The sequence below is a fragment of the Sceloporus occidentalis genome, unplaced genomic scaffold, assembly GCF_023333645.1.
Source record: "Sceloporus occidentalis isolate IW3139 unplaced genomic scaffold, rSceOcc1.0.p SCAF_1, whole genome shotgun sequence".
In the NCBI taxonomy this organism is placed as follows: domain Eukaryota; kingdom Metazoa; phylum Chordata; class Lepidosauria; order Squamata; family Phrynosomatidae; genus Sceloporus; species Sceloporus occidentalis.
In genome coordinates, this window is record NW_028316981.1 from 170,103,215 (window position 1) to 170,123,304 (window position 20,090).

The 20,090-nt window shown below is 40.0% G+C and overlaps 1 protein-coding gene across 1 annotated transcript in view; it reads left to right on the forward strand.

Moving 5' to 3' along the window:
* The window catches only part of LOC149322716 (uncharacterized), a 94,866-nt gene that overhangs the window by 51,591 nt on the left and 23,185 nt on the right, over positions 1–20,090 (forward strand). The window contains exons 23-36 of the mRNA XM_089481945.1: positions 966–1,073; positions 2,793–2,846; positions 4,111–4,209; positions 7,718–7,771; positions 8,320–8,418; positions 8,815–8,868; positions 10,348–10,401; positions 11,851–11,904; positions 12,727–12,780; positions 14,179–14,223; positions 14,363–14,461; positions 15,047–15,154; positions 15,305–15,358; positions 18,801–18,854. Of these exons, the coding sequence (XP_089338071.1) occupies positions 966–1,073; positions 2,793–2,846; positions 4,111–4,209; positions 7,718–7,771; positions 8,320–8,418; positions 8,815–8,868; positions 10,348–10,401; positions 11,851–11,904; positions 12,727–12,780; positions 14,179–14,223; positions 14,363–14,461; positions 15,047–15,154; positions 15,305–15,358; positions 18,801–18,854 (990 nt within the window). The remainder of the gene's footprint in view (positions 1–965; positions 1,074–2,792; positions 2,847–4,110; positions 4,210–7,717; positions 7,772–8,319; positions 8,419–8,814; positions 8,869–10,347; positions 10,402–11,850; positions 11,905–12,726; positions 12,781–14,178; positions 14,224–14,362; positions 14,462–15,046; positions 15,155–15,304; positions 15,359–18,800; positions 18,855–20,090) is intronic.

The window sequence follows — 20,090 nt, forward strand, 5'->3', positions numbered from 1 at the left end:
CTCATCATAAATCTAACATTGTGATACACCCCTGTGGTGCTCCTTGCTTGCCTTGATTAGAGGGACACAGAGATCTTGTCTTTCATGCAGGAATAAATCATAGTTTCCTCAGCTGCCAGTCTCTTTGGCTGGAAAAACCTGTGCTATGGGTGGCCTTTTCCACTCTATTCCAAACAATGACTACCCTGTTGCATCTGACCTCCACTTCTTATGCTTGGACACTGACACTGTTCCGTGCCAAACACTGCTTCACCAGGCAGTCTAAATATCAGATAGTAGATCTCACCAGGTTGGCATACATGGCCTTTCAAAAGAGTTCCATACTGTAGAGGATTTGCACTGGCAGAAGGCCCATTGATTTCAGTTCAATAAAATCAGTTCATGTTCAGCTGTGCCAGTTTACATCAAGCAGTTGTCTGTTCCATCAGATTCCATGGAACTGAAACTGTTTACTGCTGGACATTGGGGAAATGTCAGTATTCAATGGATGGACTGAACCATGCATTTCCTGACCTAAAACAATTTACCTGTTCCTGCTTTAATGCCAAGCAACTCCTCTAGGATAGACTCTAATTTCTTCCTGGGCTAAAGCTGTTTCAGGATCTCTTCTAATTTAAAAAAGATTGCCAGGGTCTAAATGTATTGAGCACTTGGGGGGGGGGGGGGGGGAATAACCTGCTGCAAAAAGATTATGTTTTAAAATAGACAAGGCAAAAACTGATGAGGGAAGAAAAAGAAAGGACGGAGGCCTCCATTTTGTGTTCCCCAAGCCAAACCCTTGTCAGTTACCCTTGAGTTGATTTATCCATATGGTTATCTCATTGAACTCACTGAATACTTTGTGGTTATGCTCGAAATGTCTGTTACAAAATGTAGTACCGATTGCTAGAACGTTTCACACAAGAAAACAAAGGGGTACAAAGATTAACAAAGCTTCTGTGGTATGTTTTCCTCCTCACTCCCAGGGCCCTGCTGGCCCACAAGGACCTCCTGGAGCAGCTGGTGAGGAAGGCAAGAGAGGCGGCCGTGGTGAACCAGGAGCTGCAGGACCCATTGGACCACCTGGAGAGAGGGTAAGTGGTTTCATCTGCAGAAGGAACCTTCTTGCACAAAAAACAGAGGAGCTTTGCCACCTTAGAATTAGCCTGGATTGGGAAGCTGGTAAGGACAGCACTGCACAATGTGCAGCATTTTGGACAGAACACAGTGGAAAGGTTTTGCTCTGGTTCTATTTCTGTGATGAATGATGCTGAAGGTGCTGGTTTTGCTGAGACTGAGCAGGTATGGTAAGACAAGTAGGCAATTGGGTGTTGTAATAGAGTGAGACCCAAACTTGGGTCTCCAGATGTTATGGGATTTCAGCTTTCAGAAGCCACAGCTAGCACAGCCAAAATGGAGATATTTTGAGAGCTATAGTCCTATAATATCTAGGGGTTCACAGGTTGGAGTGTAGAGCTTTAAGGAATAATGACTACTGGGTTCAGAGTGCTACATGGAGATAAATGATGAGCAGTAGGAAGTATTCCAGAAAGCCATTTTAACAGAGAGGCAAATATTGCAAGTAGGAAGAGAATGGCTCTGAGCAAGATATAATGAAACATGCCGAGGGATCAGGAGAGGTTAAAGAAAGCTGGGTAAGAGCTGTAGAGCTCTGGAAAGATGCTGAATATCTTACTAGGGATAAAGAGTGGATGATGTCAGTCTGTCAAGCTTGAAAAGAAAGAGCAAGAAAAGGTGTATTTTTGATTATTTAAGTCACCAAAATTGCTACAACCTTTGAATCCTGATCCCAAATAGACAGTAACCTTTTGATTCTTTGGGACTCTTGAGTATCAGCCAGTGTAGTATATAGTCCAGAACTCAACAGATCTTTTGTCATATTAATGTTGAGCGAATACAATATCTTGTACAATGCAGAATGTATACATATTTTCATGAGTTTGCAGCAAAGTAAGTACTCAAGGATAAGCTGTAATCAGTAGTAGTGGCTTGCCAAATGGATCCTTCTGATACTCAGAGTTGCAAACATATTTGTTTGTTGTTTCACTTTCATAAAGATACATTTGAAACACCTTAGGTCTATACCTAAATAACATGTATCATGAAATGGCCTTTAGGCCCATTACAAACGGGCCTTTGCGGCGCCCCCGTCACGTGCTAGGGGTTGGCTGAGGACCTAGTATCCACACTGGCCTCACCCCTAGCACGTAATGGGGGTGTAAAAATGGTGGCGCCCTATACACACAGGTGCCGCCATTTTTACGTGCCAGACACACAGCGTCCGCATGTCGTGCCCCGGATATGATGCTGCAAGTGCGCGAGTAGCGCTTCGCAGCGTCCCATCCAGGGCGCAAGAAGCACCATTTTGGGATTTCTTTTTGTTCCACAAGGGAGCCGTGCGGTTTGGCTGCTGCAGCTCCCTCACGGAGCAACCAGCAGCGGCACGAGACCGCCCATTTTGGGCGGTCTGTAACGCGCCTTAGACTATTAGAGGTTATGCTGTTCAAACACCACAACTCCAAACTGATAATAGGTTATATAAGTCCATGATAAACTCAGGCAAAAGCTTAGGAAAGACTATAGTCTTATGTATTAGTTCACTGTGTGGTTGTAGTATTTCTAGTGAAATGTTCTTGAATCTGCTATTTCCTTATGTTTACTGATGAGCTGAAAGATGTTAAATGCTCCTAATTTGTTCTTTCAAGGTGATAATGCTTTTCTAGAATCAGCTCCCTAAGTGACTGTACTCCCTAACTTTCTACATTAATTTGTCATTATCTTCTTGTTTTTAGGGTGCTCCCGGAAATCGTGGCTTCCCAGGTCAGGATGGATTAGCTGGTCCCAAGGTGAGTGTTGGTGACTGCTGACCTCTCAGTTGAATGAAATAATAAATTTAGGAGAATAAAATAAGCCAAAGCTCCCTTTTCCATTTTTCTGCATTGCATGTTATCTTATAATAATATAATAATGTGAATTTATTTATATCTCGCCCAATCACATGGAATCCAGGTGGGTTACAACAATGGAGGAGTAAAATATAATGCAATACAATTCAAACAATATCAAAAGAATACATTACAGATAAATAAAGGTCACAATTAATTAATTAATTAATTAATTCCCTCCCTAGCACAACTCCACTCAGCTACAGTAATATTAAATAAATAGGAACAAAATATAAACATATCATAATACTATTTTTCATAAGTGCTCAGACAAACTATTTTCTTATCTACTTTGCTGTAGAACACATGGAATTTTGAGATACTGATAAGAAAATGGCATTTAGTGTTTCTCTTAATGATTTCCTATCTCAAACACCTTTTCACCAAGGTCATATTGAAGCCCTAATTGGACTATGACTCTGGAGAACAGGGGTTAAATCCCTGCTTAGCCATGGAAACCTGCTGGATGACCTTGGGCAAGTTACACTCTCTCAGCCTCAGAAGAAGGCAAAGGTACCTCTCCTTTTAAACAAATCTTGCCAAGAAAACTCTGTGATAGGTTCACTTTATGGTGTCCATAAATCAGAAATGATTTAAAGGCATACAACAACAAAAATAACAATGAGTCACAAAAGCATATTTAAATAGTCAGGTTATAAATAGTCAATTAATTTTATTGTTTTGTGCCTTCGAGTCATTTCCAGTTTGTGGCCACACTAAAGTGAATGTATTGTGGTGTTTTCTTGGTAAGATTTGTTCAGATAGTACACAAAAGTAATGCAAAAAGAGTTAGTGGGGATAAATTTAAGCCAGCTACAGCACGATGCAGAAAGAACTTTTCAGCTCTTTGGAAACACATGCACTATACATTAAAATTAGCTTTCACAAAAGTAAAAAAAAACAACTGCTAATTTTGTTTTTAAAGAAATACTAGGTTTTCCCCCCATGTTATGTCATTCATCCTCTTCACAGAGGCAAAGTAGCAAAGCTCTTTAGGATATCATGACATTCAAATAGGATTGCAAATGATTTCAGAATACAGGCCCAAATGACCAAAGCCCACTGAACAGTAAAACTTGGTTGAAACCCAGCAGTGACTGGCTTTCCTAAAACACCCCAAGGAATCTTCACTCATGGTTCTTCTTGTTTACTCTTCCTTGAACAGGGTGCTCCCGGGGAACGTGGACCTCCCGGCCTTGGAGGTCCCAAAGGAGCCACTGGAGATCCTGGACGTCCTGGGGAGCCTGGCCTACCCGGTGCTAGGGTAAGATACCAAATGGGGCTCAACAGGTGGTGTGGATGGTGCCTAGGAATCTAGCAATTTGCATCTCAACCTGGGAAGTATCAGTCCACATGAGCAGGTCTCCCTCTGCGTGCATCAGTGCTCTTTATAGAATTGCATACAACCAGGTTATAAACATATAAATGCATGAATTAATCTAATCCCTAATCTGTATTTTCACCTGTAATGGAAAAGTCACACTTTATGGAGATAGATGAAAGGGCTCTCAGCCTATTACAGCTGGAGACTGGACTTTACAATAGAAGCTGTCTGGCTTTGTCATAAAGCAGTTGTTTTGCCAGTAGCTTCTGGAAGGTGTAACATTCTGTGTATTTCAGCTGAGTATATGGTGGATTCGTTTTGGCTTCCTCTTTCAGTTTAAAAACAAAATGCCTAGTACTACAGTCTTATGCACACCTCTACAGGAGTTATTCACACTGAAGTCAATAAGATTTATTTCTCAGGAAGCATGCTCAATGGACAGGAGTGCTGCAGGAAAATTTTCACTAATGAGAGTTAAACGATGGTTGCTTCACTTGCTTTGTAGACATCTTAGATGTTCATCCTCCATTCTAAATGCTTCTTACCCACACTAACAGTAATTAGAAGTTTGCATAAACAGTATAAGAAAGCTTCAGATTCAATTTAAAGTTCAGAAATCACTTTGTAGCTAATACTACCCAGCTTCTCAGTGTTTCTATGAATCAAGACTACATTGTGGTATCTGAGAAGCGATACCTATCTTCAGGTAAAAGTAAGCTATACCTGAAACATATATGTATTTCATTATAGCTTAGTAATAATAACAAGGAGAGATCAAAAGGTGAAATTATTTCTCATCTAATTTGCTCTTGTAAAATTGTGATAAAAAAGTTGAAAATGGATAGTCAATAGGTTTGCCGACTCTTGTGGTAGAGTTCTTATGCCTTCCACAATATATGTCCTAGAATGTGTGTGACTAGCATATACTAATTAGGTGTGATATTAATCATTATATCTATCAAATAGCAAAATTTAACCTACTGGATATCTGCTTGTCACGTACCAGCTAAGAGAATCTTGTTTTGAGAATTGTCATGCTGTCTTCTGTCAGTGCAGACCTTGAGGAGAAGAAAGTAAATGTGCATTATACTCAGTAACACAAGAATGATTAGAGGATGAAACATCAGCAAACAACATGGATTATAACTCACAAATTGTGTGGTGCACATAAAGCAAAAGATTGGTGATTTATTTTTAAGCTCAGATTTTTCAAATTTATCAAATTTATCAACATTTGATAGTTTTCTCAAAATGTTCTCAGTCATGTATTTGTCTAATAGATTACACCCATTATTCATATGACTGGCTCTCTTCACTCACATGACTCCCCTCCCCTTCCCTAAAATGTAATAGAATTTACCCCAACCCTAATCCCTTGACCTGTGTTCTCCTATTTCTGTTCTTCATCATTAGATGCTGCTAGTGACAGATGAGGAAACCTAGATTGTCATGATGCCATAAGTATGTTGGACATTTAGGGAAGGGAGCTAGACACATGTTTGCAGTTACCATCATGCATATGGTTGCCACCACCATTATATATTTGGAGCAACTTATAGTTTGGTCCTAATTGTCTGAATGTCCCTAGATTCACTAAAGGAACCAGATCCTGTCTGATCTTGGAAACTAAGCAGGGTCAGCCTTGGTTAGTACTTGGATGAGATACCACCAATGAATACCAGGTGCTGTAGGCTATATTTTAGAGGAAGGAGCTGGCAAAACCACCTCCGAGTAGCCTTACCTTAAGAAAACCCTGTGGAATTCATGATGTCTCCATAAGCTGACAGGTGACAGGAAAGCGTGCACGCACACCACGTTAAACATTTTCTGAATACAGTTTTCCCTACAAAACAGCAGGTGGCAGTAGCAATTCCCACATACAGTATTTGCTTTTATACCATGGACAGAGATGGCTAGCAGCTAACATTCCTTGCTACTCCTGTATTCTAGGATATTGTGTCAAATATTTTTCTTATCTGGAAAAACAGATCATCATTTTATTTATTATTTGTATTCCATCTTTCCACTAAAAAAGCATATAGACAGTTAACAATACCTAACTAAAACCAAATTAAGCAAGAAAATAACTAAAGTAATCAGAATATAAACTATTCAAATCACCACAGGTATCAATAAACTTCATATTACCTCTTTTAACCATTGGAGAGGAAACACCTTTCCACAAAAGGGCCTTCTCCTACTATAGACTTGTTAATTGTATTTTCTTCCATTCCCCTCTTTTGAAGAGAGCAAGAATCATATTGTGCTAGTTATTAGATAAGTGAGGGATAATTTCAAGCTAGATTGCAGCAGCAGAATCTGAATTTTCTGTTTACCTAGCCCTTTGCTATCCTATCCTAATACAATTTAAGGGTGTCAGGTTAAATTTGAATCAGAAATGTGAAGTGAGGAATCTTAATCAAGTGTCAGGGCTTTTGAGTTATTCTACCTATGATCAAGCCTTTGGCCACAGCAAATGCTCTGTATTGCATCTTCTTTGTTTGTTGAAAACCAACCAGTCGTTGGCATTATGCATATGACTCATGCATTAGAGAAGGGTGTTTGAATCAGCTTCAGAAGCTGTTATCATGGTTGCCCCAAAGAAAATCAAATAGGGCCAAAATTCATTTGGACAATATAATTCTACTGAATTAAAAGCAGAGCTAATTACTGGACCAGTCAAAAGATAATATCTGAAACATTTTGAATAATATCATTTACTGCCATCAATTTACAAAGCTAACATTATGTCTTTGCTTTCAAACCATTCTCTCTGAGAAACACCTTCCAGATTCATGCAAACCCACTAGGTTATCTTGGACGAGCCACACTTTCTCAGTCTCAGAGGAAGGCAAGCAAATATCTTGCCAAGAAAACCCCATCACAGGGTCTCCATAAGTTGGAGTTAAAGTTAAGACACATAACAACAAAATGCAAACACCAGAAAAGATGTTGAGAAACTAAATGGCAGGATTAAAATACATTTTAGCTGACTCACCTTCTCCTTCTTGCAGGAGGAATATTTAATCAAACAATTATAGAGGCACATACAGTGACTGCATATGAGTGGAAGGATAAAGAGAAGTGGAACTGTAATAGATGGAAGCAATATATGTCAGAATATATGATCAAAAAAGGAGGGTTTATTTTCATCAATTGAAAGTTTGGTTTAGTAATTGGAAAATAATGACTGAGCTTGTTGAGGAAAAGAAAGGGTATGAAAATGTAAAGGAAACATTTAAAATGATTTCCCACATAGCAGGAAAAAGAAATTACAAGGAAAATGCCATTCATGGGGTGGGTGGGTAGATGAGGCAAAAATAAATGAAGGAAATATTGTGTGTGTGTGTGTGTGTGTGTGTGTGTGTGTGTGTGTGTGTGTGTGTTATATTAATAAACTCATACAATAAAATTACAACAAAAAAAACCCTCTCCTTCTTTCATGTAGGGTCTTACTGGTCGCCCTGGTGATGCTGGTCCTCAAGGCAAACTTGGCCCATCTGTAAGTATATTTCTGTTCTTTACTTCTTGGGCCATCCAAAATAATGGGGGTATTTATCTTGGGGAAAGGGATGGAAGAGGAGCAAAACAGAAGACAGCGTGAGAAGATGGTTAGTATGTAAGAATATAACCAGTGTTGATAGACTGGTAAAAGATTTTAACGAATAGGTATGTGATGAGTTATGGGGGCAGCAGAAATGCTGGATTTGTTTTCAAGGGTGATGTGTGAATTTGTGAGAACAGTGGAGATGGAGAGTAGTCATAGATGTGGAATATGGATTATTGTGGAGGAAGGGAGCATTTCAAATGTCTATTTATAAGAGCATTATTGACTGTCAAGTGGACACTGATGCACAAAAGCTGCATTATAATATGCCCTGAACTTATGCTAGTTTGCTATAGAGAAAAAAATATGAATGCTGACAAAGCAAGAAAGCCTTTTGACCAGGCCAAATTAGCATTTGCAGCAAGTTATGTGTTCACTGTCTTGGATACATTCTTTAACTTCCTGACATTTTAAATAAAACATTGTCCTGTACCTCTCTTTAGGGTGCTCCTGGTGAAGATGGACGACCTGGCCCACCTGGTCCACAAGGTGCTCGTGGTCAGCCTGGTGTCATGGGCTTCCCAGGCCCCAAAGGTGCTAATGTAAGTAAGCCAACATTTAGCAGCCATCAGCAGCATGACCTACACAGTGCTATCGGAGAGGAGGTTATATAGGAAAATGGGGAAAAGCTCTGCTGGTGGAATGTGTAGCCTTTATACTTGGTCCAGCAGAGGTCCTCCTGGTTGTTTTCTAACCTGAAGCTTGTCACTTTCTCTTCATTGACTGTTATTCATTTTGCTTGCTCTGTTAAAGCACCCTGCTGTCACCAACCTAGGCAGTTGCTGCTGGAATACCATTACACTGTTACAACAGAAAGAGATTTAACAGGATGGAAGAAGCAGGGTCTGGGTGGTAGAGCTCACATGCCTCACCAGATAATATGCCTCACTGATGCCAAAAGCTCATGAGCTGCTGTCTCTGTTTTATTTTCCATCTAGGGTGAACCTGGTAAAGCTGGTGAGAAGGGACTACCCGGTGCTCCTGGACTAAGAGTGAGTGGGTTTGAATATAGTCTCTGTCTGTTCTTCTCCTGCTTTATAATACATACTTTAGCAGAAACATCCAGGCCTCTTCCTGTCTGCTTACTTGGAAAAGCCACAGCCTTCCTCTTTCTTACACTCAGTTACTGGGACTCTGGACTGCTGATACATGTACAGTACAACATTTGCCCCCAATGGGGATGCTTTCCATAGTCTTGCAAAAGCCTATTGCTTATATGTGGCATAGCCAGAGCAAGATCTAAATAAAGGAGTATAAGCCTCTGGCTGTTGTGTTTCCTAATTGATGTTGTTCTTGCAAAAAAATTCATCTTGAACTAATCTGATCTAATTGTTAATCTAATTTACACAAAATCTATTATACCTGTTTGAGAAAGAATGCAGAACCATGAGACACTTAGAAGACTGTAGCCTATTCAGAATTCCACTGGAAGGAGAAAACACTCAATAGTGATGCTTGCCAGTGTTTTGTTTTTTAAAAAATTGTGCAGTCGCCCTATCTCCAGCACTGACTTTTAAGAGTGGCCCAAGTGATGACGTCTTTGATACATAGTCCTCTTGTTCAGTCAGTGCCTCTTCTTTGTTCTTACAATATAGGGTGAAAGAAGGAAACAGCTGCACGGTCTCTTTTGATTCATAGCACCAGAAGCTGTCTATCTGGAAGCATCCTGGCAACCTCAGCACCCCTAGGGATATGAATCATTACTTATTTTGTTTTTACAAGCAGAAATATGTTTTTCTCTAACGTTTTTATTTTGTGCTAAACACTGTTTGTGTGCAAACTTACAAAATAAGTCCCAAGATTGAACAATCTTTCAGCAGTAGACAGTTTATTCAATGGAGTGTTGGGACATATCAAGATACCTTTTCTTGTCAAGGGTGAGAAAATGTGAAAACATTATTTATTTTTAGCAGTTATGAGTTATTTGCACTCCTTTTCCCCTCTTGAAAATTCCAAACCTGCACCCATAATTTAATACCCACATATGGTATTATGAAGTATTCCATGCATTCCCATGCCTCTTCTGTAGTCATTTAGGTCAGAGAACACATACTTGAGGTGGTTACTTCCCTCAAAAAGGAGGAAGGTGTACTCTGCTATACTGGAGAGCCCCTCAGTCATAGAAGTGCTCAAGAGTTCAAAACTCTGAAATTTCCATTCTATTTAGGCAGCTTGTGGTCTACTCCAATATGAATTTTGTGCTCTTTTTAAGGGCATCAAGGGGGGAAAAACCTTAGAAATGTTCATTACAAACAATGGACCTCACCTTTCAGTGGTGTAACAGCAGTCTTTCATCAGAAACAAGAGCAATACCTTTTCTTTATAAACTGTGGTCCAGGCTTTGTGCTAGCATCTCAGCAGCAGAGTGGGGAATTAAAGTGAACCCTTTCTAAAGTTTTCTGTTCTGCAGGAATGCTTTGGAAATCAAGATGTTTAGATCCAGCTTCATGTGTATCTCTTTTTCTTATTAGGGTCTTCCTGGCAAAGATGGTGAGACAGGAGCAGCTGGACCGCCAGGACCTTCTGTGAGTGTTTCTTTCTCATTTTAATGTTGAGAACATAAAGCCTGAGGACTGGTAGAAATACTGGAGGAAATTGGCTGACCCACAGTCCTGCATTTTTCTAGTGACAGGGCAAGGGTGCACAATGAGGATAGAGTGGTTTGTGTGAGGACCCTACTAATATGCTTTTAAAATGCTACTTAATTCAGTGGTATTTTAATGTTACAGTTTGCTTGGTTGAGTTTTAACATTATGACTTTTGTGTGTTTTTATTGATCCCAATATTTGTATTGTTATGAACCACCTTGAGTCCCAATTCTGGGGAGGAGGTGGGATACTAAAGAACTAAAACATGGGGCAAGACAGAAAAAATTAATAACTCACTTTTTATGGTATTATTTGGATAACTGTGGGGTTTTTTTTAAATTAAATAAACTCCAAAATTTACAAAAGAGCAATACTTTCCATGGCTAATCAAAATGCACAAATCACACAATGTAAGCTTTTGAAGCTCCACTGGCTTTGAAACACTGGGATGTTTTAACATCAGGCAAAAGATGTTAAAATCATACAGGAGGAAGAAGGAATGATGTGTTGGAGTCACAGGCTTACATTTTGTATAGATGTTGTCTCTGCTGTAGTTGAGTTGGTTTGGAGGTCTCTTAAAGTTCAGGACAGTTTCCCCTCTGCATTTTTTTTCTACATAGAAATAATTTGGATGTACAACTGATTGAAATTACTGATTTGTACTTCTTCACACTTGACAGTCTCTGTGCAGTGTACTTTTTCTTATCCTGAGGTGGTCTCTCTGAACATTTCTTTCAAGTAAATATATTTAGGATGAGGTTTTTACCTTTCTTTGTAACTTCTGCTTCTCTTTGTGTATTGGCAAAATACAGTTTTCAAGTCATTTAAATCCTACACAAGCCATTGTGTTTCCTTGTGTCACCATGGCAAAGATCTTTCCATTGATGGCTTTTTCAGAAATCACATGACCAATAATCAGGGTTTGTGTGCCTGAAAGAGGTTCCCAGCCAGAGTTTTTCTCTGTATTGTATACAATTCCAAACACTCTTTTCCTTGTTTGTACATTACTTATTTTTTAAAATGTATATCTTGCTTTTTGGCCAAGAAAATACAGCTAATTACATTTGATGTACACAAATTATTGCTACTCTGTGGTACTACTTGGCTGGGATCAACAGAGTTTTGTGTGAACATACATTTTCTTGCTACATTTAGCACTTCAGTGGAAGAGGAGAGCTTTCTTTTAAAGGCCATAACTAGTTTTAGTTGCTGTGTACCTAATAAAACAGAAGAAAATGTAGGTTTAAGAAAAATTTGTGTGTATGACTAGGTAATATTAGAGAAATTGATTAAATTATGATTTTTCTGACAGTAGCAATACGGTAGTTCCTCAAATACCACATGCTTTGATTAGGCCTGGACTGAATCACATTTTCTTTTTCTCAGGGCCCAGCTGGTGAGAGAGGAGAACAGGGTGCTCCAGGACCTTCTGGATTCCAGGTAAGCAGAACGGCTCTGATGGTCTGTTTAAAGGGCAGTGCTATATGATAGCTCTTCACAGAGCATTTCTTTCCCACCTTCTCAGTTGAAACTGCCTGCAACTGAAAAGTGTAACTGTATATATCTAACCTTAGAGTCATGAAATGGAGACGGGTGTTAGGGTGAGACTCTCTTTCTCTTCTTTCCTTCTCTCTTTCACACTCCCACTGTGATTGTGTATTTCTGCCAGAAGGGTATTGAGATCAAGATACAATGTTGTAATTAATTCTGATCATCCACCAAGGACATGTACATTTCCTCTGGGATGATATCTCCATGTGTCAGCTGACTACCACAAATATGTTCTTGTCAAATCTTCACATCTTCATGGAAGAACTTAGCCAAAGAGGAGCAGACAAGAGCTAGCCCAGTTCAGGATTGGTCCTGCAGCGATTGAGGCAGGAGCTTTTTACCTTGTCTCTTCAAGGATGGTATACTTTAAAAATTATGGGAGAAAGCCCATCAGATATTTGTGTGGTTAGTACGGGTTTGTTGAGGTTTTGTCTTCACCAGAGATGAGCAGAGTTTTGTTGTTTATATCTTGGAGTAAGTGGGAATATACATCTAAGAATTTGTTTTCAATTTTCTCATCTTCTGAGCAGTGAGATACTCCCTTCCCCCACCAAAAAGAGCTAGTGTTAGATTTATTCTGTGTCTGATAATAAGTTAATTACTTTCCATTTCGTTCTAAGTTTCCTTTTTTGCTCTGACACTCTTGACTAGCAAGATTTTCTCCAGAAAAATCAATTGAACTGCTCACACTGGGATGTTTCTTGCTTTTAGGGACTTCCAGGGCCCCCTGGTCCTCCAGGTGAAAACGGAAAAGCAGGTGACCAGGTAAGTAGTGTATTGGATAGTTACCCATTTTATATTTATTTTCATCCCACCCTGAACTCCCACCTTCCCTGTGTTCTGTAATTCTAGAGTACTTTCCAAATAAGTTGGTATGCCCATTATTCAAAACCAGCTAATGAAAGCTATAAAGCAGTAGCACTGGGCTTTGCACATCCTAGTGGTGTTATAGTGACAGAATTGAACAAATACTTGAGGATAACTAAATCCGTTGAGTTCACTGGGCATTAGCACATTTACCTTTGTTAGGCAGTAATTGTCCTGTGCATGCAACAAACCTTTCTTTGAAGGAATCTGTAACTGTTAAATTGGTATAAAATTATAGTGAATATCTGCCCCAAAGGATTTGCTGTAAATCAAGAATGTACTTATTGAATTACAGCATTTGGTGGAGTGTTGATGTGTTTTATCTACCAGCATGCTGTACCAGCAGTTATATCTAGATCATATATGCTTGGATATAAAGCTCCTGGTATTGGAGTGAGGGATGGGCAGGGAGGATCACCCTCATAATAATTTGGGTGGAACACAGATTCAGCCAAATGTTGACTCTTTCAGCTAAGGCTAATGTTATTTACACTCAACCAACAAGACATTTCTCTGTGAGAAACAAATCAGCCATAGGTGTTTCAGCCAAACAGAGTAGCTGAGAAATGTTGCTATTGCCAAACAAGAATGGTCAATATGTATTGAAGAAGCAGGATATACACATACATTCCTTTGGCATGAGTATGCTCATTTAATTGTTTATAATATCCATTGGCTGTGTATAGTTACCTGTAGTGTGTTGACTAAAGACAGACGTGTTTTTCAACAATCATCATGTATAATCTAAAACATGCAGTGACAGCAGGGGCAGTCTTCTCTGAATAGCATTTCGCCTTACTTAGTACATTTTTTTCTGTTTTGACATTTTCATGGGAAACATGCACTTAGGATTATTATTATTATTATTATTATTAAACTTTATTTCTAAAGCGCTGTAATTATACACAGTGCTGTACAAAGTCGGTAAAATTATAGAGTATATAAAAGCCTGCCCAAGGCGTACATTCTAAGATAATAACAATTAAAAGAGGAATAGATATAATTACCATATAGAAAAGAAAAAACAAATTAAAAACATCATATATAAAACAAATCACATCACTTAGGAATGTAATATTTATAAGTGATGAAACTCTGAGAGTTGTTTAGTTCAAGAAAAATTGTAATGTGATGTACATTCTTTGCCTTGATGTATGGATTTTACTTTTTAATTCCCTCTGTTGTCATCTTATAGTTGATAAGGAGTTAAATTGGTACTTCAGACTGTAAATTAGCTAACTACTCCCCACATCTCCATTGTAATTATTTTTTCTCCCCTCCCCCTTTTTATTTCAGGGTGTTCCTGGAGAGGCTGGTGCTCCTGGTCTTGTTGGTCCCAGAGTAAGTAGCATGCAATTAAATTTTAGCAGCTTCCCATAGTTGCACAGTATCTAGAATAGTGTGTGATTATGAAGCAGTTTGCCCTTCTATTCATCCTGAACTATCTCTCCAGCACTACTAAGATCTCTTTTCCCCCTAGGGTGAACGTGGCTTCCCAGGTGAACGTGGATCTGCAGGTGCCCAAGGTCTTCAAGGTCCTCGTGGACTTCCTGGTACTCCTGGTACTGATGGGCCCAAGGTATGTTACACCTTTGCATTATTATTGCACCTTTGTAACACAACCTATTCACTTTGGTCTTCAGGTGGCTGTAATGCACAAAAATCTCATGTCACCTGATTTCTCCAGGCATATTAGCTCAACTGCTCTCAGAAAAAGACAACAGGGAGATCAGCTGAAGCATGGGGGAGGGAGTGTTGGCAAACCTACCTGTGAGATACTGTTCCTAGTAAGACATTTGGGGTAGTACAGTTCACTGAGAATTAGATTCATTTTGAATGGGTAACTCAGTGCAGACAATGAAGATGCAGCTGTCACCTTTTCCTTGATTTCCAGCTTCCCAGATGTTTATCTGGCAAAGTGAATCCCTCCTGCCATATTTACAGTATATATGGCAGGTGGCCAGTATAGGCATGTGGGAAATAAAATTACTTGGAGAAGGAACATGCATACTCACCTGATCAGTCCTACAATGGCAAATAGAGCTGCACACCCCACGTGTCCATATGCACCTTGAGGAACTTATCTCTGGTTCTTAAACTCTAGTGTGATCCATACCCAAACAGCAGTAATTTAATGGAACTTTTTTCTACCCACCTCTCCCAGGGTGCAACTGGTCCTTCAGGTGCTCCTGGAGCACAAGGCCCCCCTGGTCTACAGGGGATGCCTGGCGAGAGAGGAGCTGCAGGTATTTCTGGACCAAAGGGAGACCGGGTAAGTGGTAACTCTACATGTGATTTTGCAGGGCTGTTTGGTTAGGGGTTGGGTGTTGCATGAGGCCAATCAAAAGTGCTTCATTCTGCTTTTTATCTTTTCCTTCTGCCTCACTGGTTATTCTCAATCCTTTCTGATATCCTTCAACAGGGTGATATTGGTGAGAAAGGTCCAGAAGGTGCACCTGGCAAAGATGGAGGCAGAGTAAGTGAGCAACAAATGTTCTACATTTCCTTTTCTAGGGCAACAGCAGATTGTCCAGTGAAACAAGGGGGTGACGGTGAGAATATGTCTCCTTTGGGGGGAATACACTGTCTGTCTATCCTCCTTAGAAAGAGAAGATATGATCTGGAATGCAGATCAGAAGTAGGGAACCTTTGGTTTTACAGATATTTAGGATTCCAGTTCCCATGAACATTTAACCATTGGTCAGTCTAGGTAGGGCTGCTGGATGTTGAAGTCCCAAACATCTGGAGAGCCAAAGGTCCCATTCCCTCATCTACCCTCTACTTTAAGAGAACTGCAGTTAAAACAAGATTGACAAGTACTTTTAGTGTGATAAAGAGTCTAAGATAAAAGGGCTTAATTTTAGAATGTTCTAAATCTATTAACATAGCAAAATGTACCTTCAGGTACTGTAAAGAAAGACCAGATGTTTGCTCTGGGCTTGCCTTTCTCCCTTTACAAGGTATGGAGTAACAGCTATATCACCTGATTCCAGAGAAGGCTGCTGGGTGTGCCAGCTAAATTTATAGAAGACAGGTCCAGAGGAGTAACTCAAATATAAACCGGGGTGGGGGTGGGGGATTCTGTTGGAGGCACATATTCTTTCTTATTCCCTCTGAATGTAATGTTTTGGGGTTAACAGTGAAGGCATTGTCCAGTTTTAATTGAGACAACAGAGTGTGTTTCACCTACTAGAATTTGAGAAAGCACAGATTTGCATAAATACATTGCTTTTAAAAGAAATGGTAAGGATAATCTCTTCCCTTTCCTTGGTTCAAGTCAAGTGAGACCCTCACCCAAGGGCTGGAAAGACTAGGAGCTGAACTTTGAAAAAGAAATTACAATCTAGCAGCTTCAGTGCCTCTTTTGATTCACTAACTATAGATGAATAGAAGAAGACTTGGGCACAACCAACTAGAAAAAGGGCTTAAAAAGAAAACCTTTACGTTGTTTCTGATAGAAGCCACTGCTGTCATGCTGAAAAAGACCACCATTATAGTAATAAATGTAATTTCATTCAAATATTAGTCAGCATAAAAACACATGTTGTGGGTTTCTGAGCTGGAAGTTAAAATGGCTGTGAGAAAATTTCTGTAGACAGCAAAGAGCTGTTGCATGACAAAAGGGAGAAACTACTAGGGGCATGGGATTGTGTGGGAAGGATCTGTTGGCCTACTTCAGACATTAGCCTGCCACATCTTGGAAAGGCAGAATTAATCTAATAAAACATAGTCCCCTATTTTGTCTAAACAGAAGTACCATAGTCATCAGTTGTAGAACAAGCCAAGATACATACTAAAATATGGTTTGAATTTAAAGATCCTGGCTTTGTTCTGAAGCTGATAATCACAGTTTCCCAGTGTGAGTACACTGTAGAAATCTATAGTTAATTGGAAACTTCTGCAAATCCATTTCTACAAATCCAGACAAAAAGCTCATTCTTATCTTGCCATTTTAAGCCAAAATATGATCATCAGAACATGACCAAAAATTAATATAGATAGCTGGCATTTATGAAGAAGTAGCCAGAAGTAGCCAGATATAATGCTGTATTTTGTTGCTAACAGTATATTGAAAGTGTAGGATACTATTTCAAAATACTTGTTCCTCCTTGTGAACTAATTGTTGGAAAATAATAATAATAATAATAATAATAATAATAATAATAATTTATTTATATCCCACCTCTCCAATGAGATCAAGGTGGCTTACAACAGTATTAAAAAGCAATAAAATACAGTGAAATACAGTACCCCATAAGCCCATCCACCCACCATAACCAATAAATCAAAAAAATAAACAACAACAATAAAACAATACAACTAAAATTATTAAAATGGACAAGACAGGGTAGTCAGTAGGAGGCGGTTGAGATGCTAATCCGGGAAGGCCTATTGGAAGAGATCCCTTTTGGCCGCCTTTGTAAAACTGTCAAGATTAGTAATATCCTCTGGCAGGAGGTAGAGGAGAAGGTCTTCTGGATAACTTCAGCCAGCTTGGCTTTTGCTGGCTGCAGTAGACTTTTCCCAGAGGACCTAAGTGTGCGGGCAGGGTTGTATGGAAGAAGGCGATCCCGTAGATAAGCTGGGCCCAGGCCGTGAAGGGCTTTAAAGGTCATAACCAACACCTTGTACTGTCTTTGGAAACTAACGGGTAGCCAATGAAGGGACTTTAAAATCGGTGTTATATGGTCACCCCTAGATCTCCCGGTGACCAATCTGGCTACCATATTTTGAACTAGTTGAAGTTTCCAAGGCCCTATACAGACAGGCCAAAATAAAGCTGCTTCGAGTCACTTTGGAGGTATGGTGTTTCAATGATGCATGAGTCCTAAGAGTCTGGAAGCTATGCCAAAGCTGCACTCTAGTCCTTAGGACTGGAGCGTGGCTTTGGTGTGGCTTCCGGACTCTTAGGATGCATGTATCATTAAAACAGCATATCTCCAAAGTGACTCGAAGCAGCTTTATTTTGGCCTGTCTGTATCAGGCCCAAGTTAGGCACAAGGATAGCCCTATGTAGAGCACATTGCAGAAATCAAGTCGTGAAGTTATCAGCATGTGTACGACAGTTTTTAGGTCCTCAGGCTCCAGGAAGGAGTGCGGCTTTCGTATCAGCCGAAGCTGATAGCAAGCACTCCTGGCCATCACATCTATCTCAGCTGATATCTGGAGCGACAGATCCAGGAGCACCTCAAGCTGCAAACACAGTCCTTTAGGAGAAGTGTGACCCCATCCAGGACTGCTTGACAAACCTCCATGCCTTGGCTAGGGGCTCCAACAATGTACTTCCCTCTTATCTGGATTTATTTTCATTCTTATCTGGATTCAGTTTCAGAAAATGACATACGAGCTAAATTTCTCTGTTGTTCATAATGTAGTGGTTTTCCCAGACTATATGCAAGGGAATACTTGTGTGTTGTAAGAGGGGCTGTAGCATATGCTTTGCAAAATGAAGCCATTATATGGGATGCAGGCAGCCATTTCTTGGTGCCTCTTGAAACAGATGTCCCCCCCCCCCCCGGAAATATATGGGTAGTGGCAACATAACAGTGGAGAGTATATGGATGGACCACAGTTCTCCCGTATAGCAGATAGGCATGATGGAGTTTCAAAAGCTTCATCGTTGCTCAGAAAGCCTGACTCCATTCCTGAGCCCTGGTTGAATGGGCTAAGGATTGGAGAATCCCAGCAAGGAAAATTAAACTGAATATCATTTAGTTATAGGAAGTTACCAACTCATTATTTCGAGAGCTGACTGAGAAAATTTGTGCACTTCTTCTTTCTTTCTTTTTTTAGTTTTAAGAGTTAAGTATGCATCTGTTTTTAAATGAGAGGAGGGGGAAACTACTTGTGCCTAAAGTATGTCAAGTTTGGGGGAAAAGGCTGCCTTTGATAACAACACTTTTTCCCCCTTTTACCAGGGTTTGACTGGTCCCATCGGTCCTCCTGGCCCAGCTGGTGCCAATGGAGAAAAGGTAAGAGTACCTGTTCACTTGTCCAGAGTGTACTAGGTTACAGCAGGTAGAAGCCTTGAAGTGGTATGTAAGTCCTCTGAATATTTTGCTTCAGTAGCAGTCTGTTGGCACATAATAGCTTGCATCCTGTTAGTGATATTTGCAAGTGTAAGTCCATAGTACATCTGTATATGACTTTTCTTGGTTGTTCTGGAGGTTAGTATTCTGCCCTGCCCTCTGCAGCCATAGGAGCTTAGAGTTGGAAGAGATCCCAAGGACCATCCCCATTCTGCCATGCAAGAAGATACAATCAAAGCATTCCCAACAGATGGCCATCCAGCCTGTTTAAAAATAAACCCCAAAGAAGAAAACGTCACCATTTTCTGAGGCAGTGTATTCCACTGTTGAACTGCTCCTACTGTCAGGAAGTTCTTCCTAACTTTCAGGTGTACGAGTAATCTCTTTTCCTGTAGTTGTAATCTCATAATATCTTTTCCTGTAGTTTGACTCCATTACTCCATGTTCCAAAGCCCCTCTCCCTCAGGACTTAAAATTTTATTATGATAGCTCCCCCCGCAACATTGATTCTATGGCTGGCAGAGTGCATGGGGTGCTGGCTGAGGGGCTGACTATACTGCATAGCCAGATGCAGACTGATGGCATCATCTGCCAAGACCCTAGTGAGTTTGGGCAGAATATGCCATCTGTCTGTGTCTGACTATGGGGCATAGCCAGATGCTTCTCTGATCCACACACTCTTGCTCTCACTATCTAGAGAGTGGTCACTCCAGAGGGCTCTTGCAACAAATGTAAGAATCCTGGGGTGGTGAATGGGGAGCCACAGCAGAGATCTGCCTGTGAAACTCTTACACTATGCCAGGCAATGTGGCGTCTCAGCCATTACGTTCTATAGTAGCATGGGCGTATCTCATTGCTGGTTTCAAAGTGACTTTCTTTTCCTAGTGAGACTTGAGAGTCATAGTTTTATAACTGGGTGTGGCAGATGTGTAATAGAATTCTCAGGACCGTCATCAAAGTACAGTGAGCATAATTCTCTAGTGAAAAGCCATGATTGTTTAAAGTGGAATAAAACCAATATACATTTGTAGTATATAGGTATGTCTAATGTACATATTTACTAGAGAATGATAGACAGGAGGTTTTTGTGGGCACTAGAGAAATGGTAATATAGTGGAAAGATTTTGGGTGCATGAGAATGAAACAGACTGTTTAAAACTGCTAATTCAAGGTAAGCAA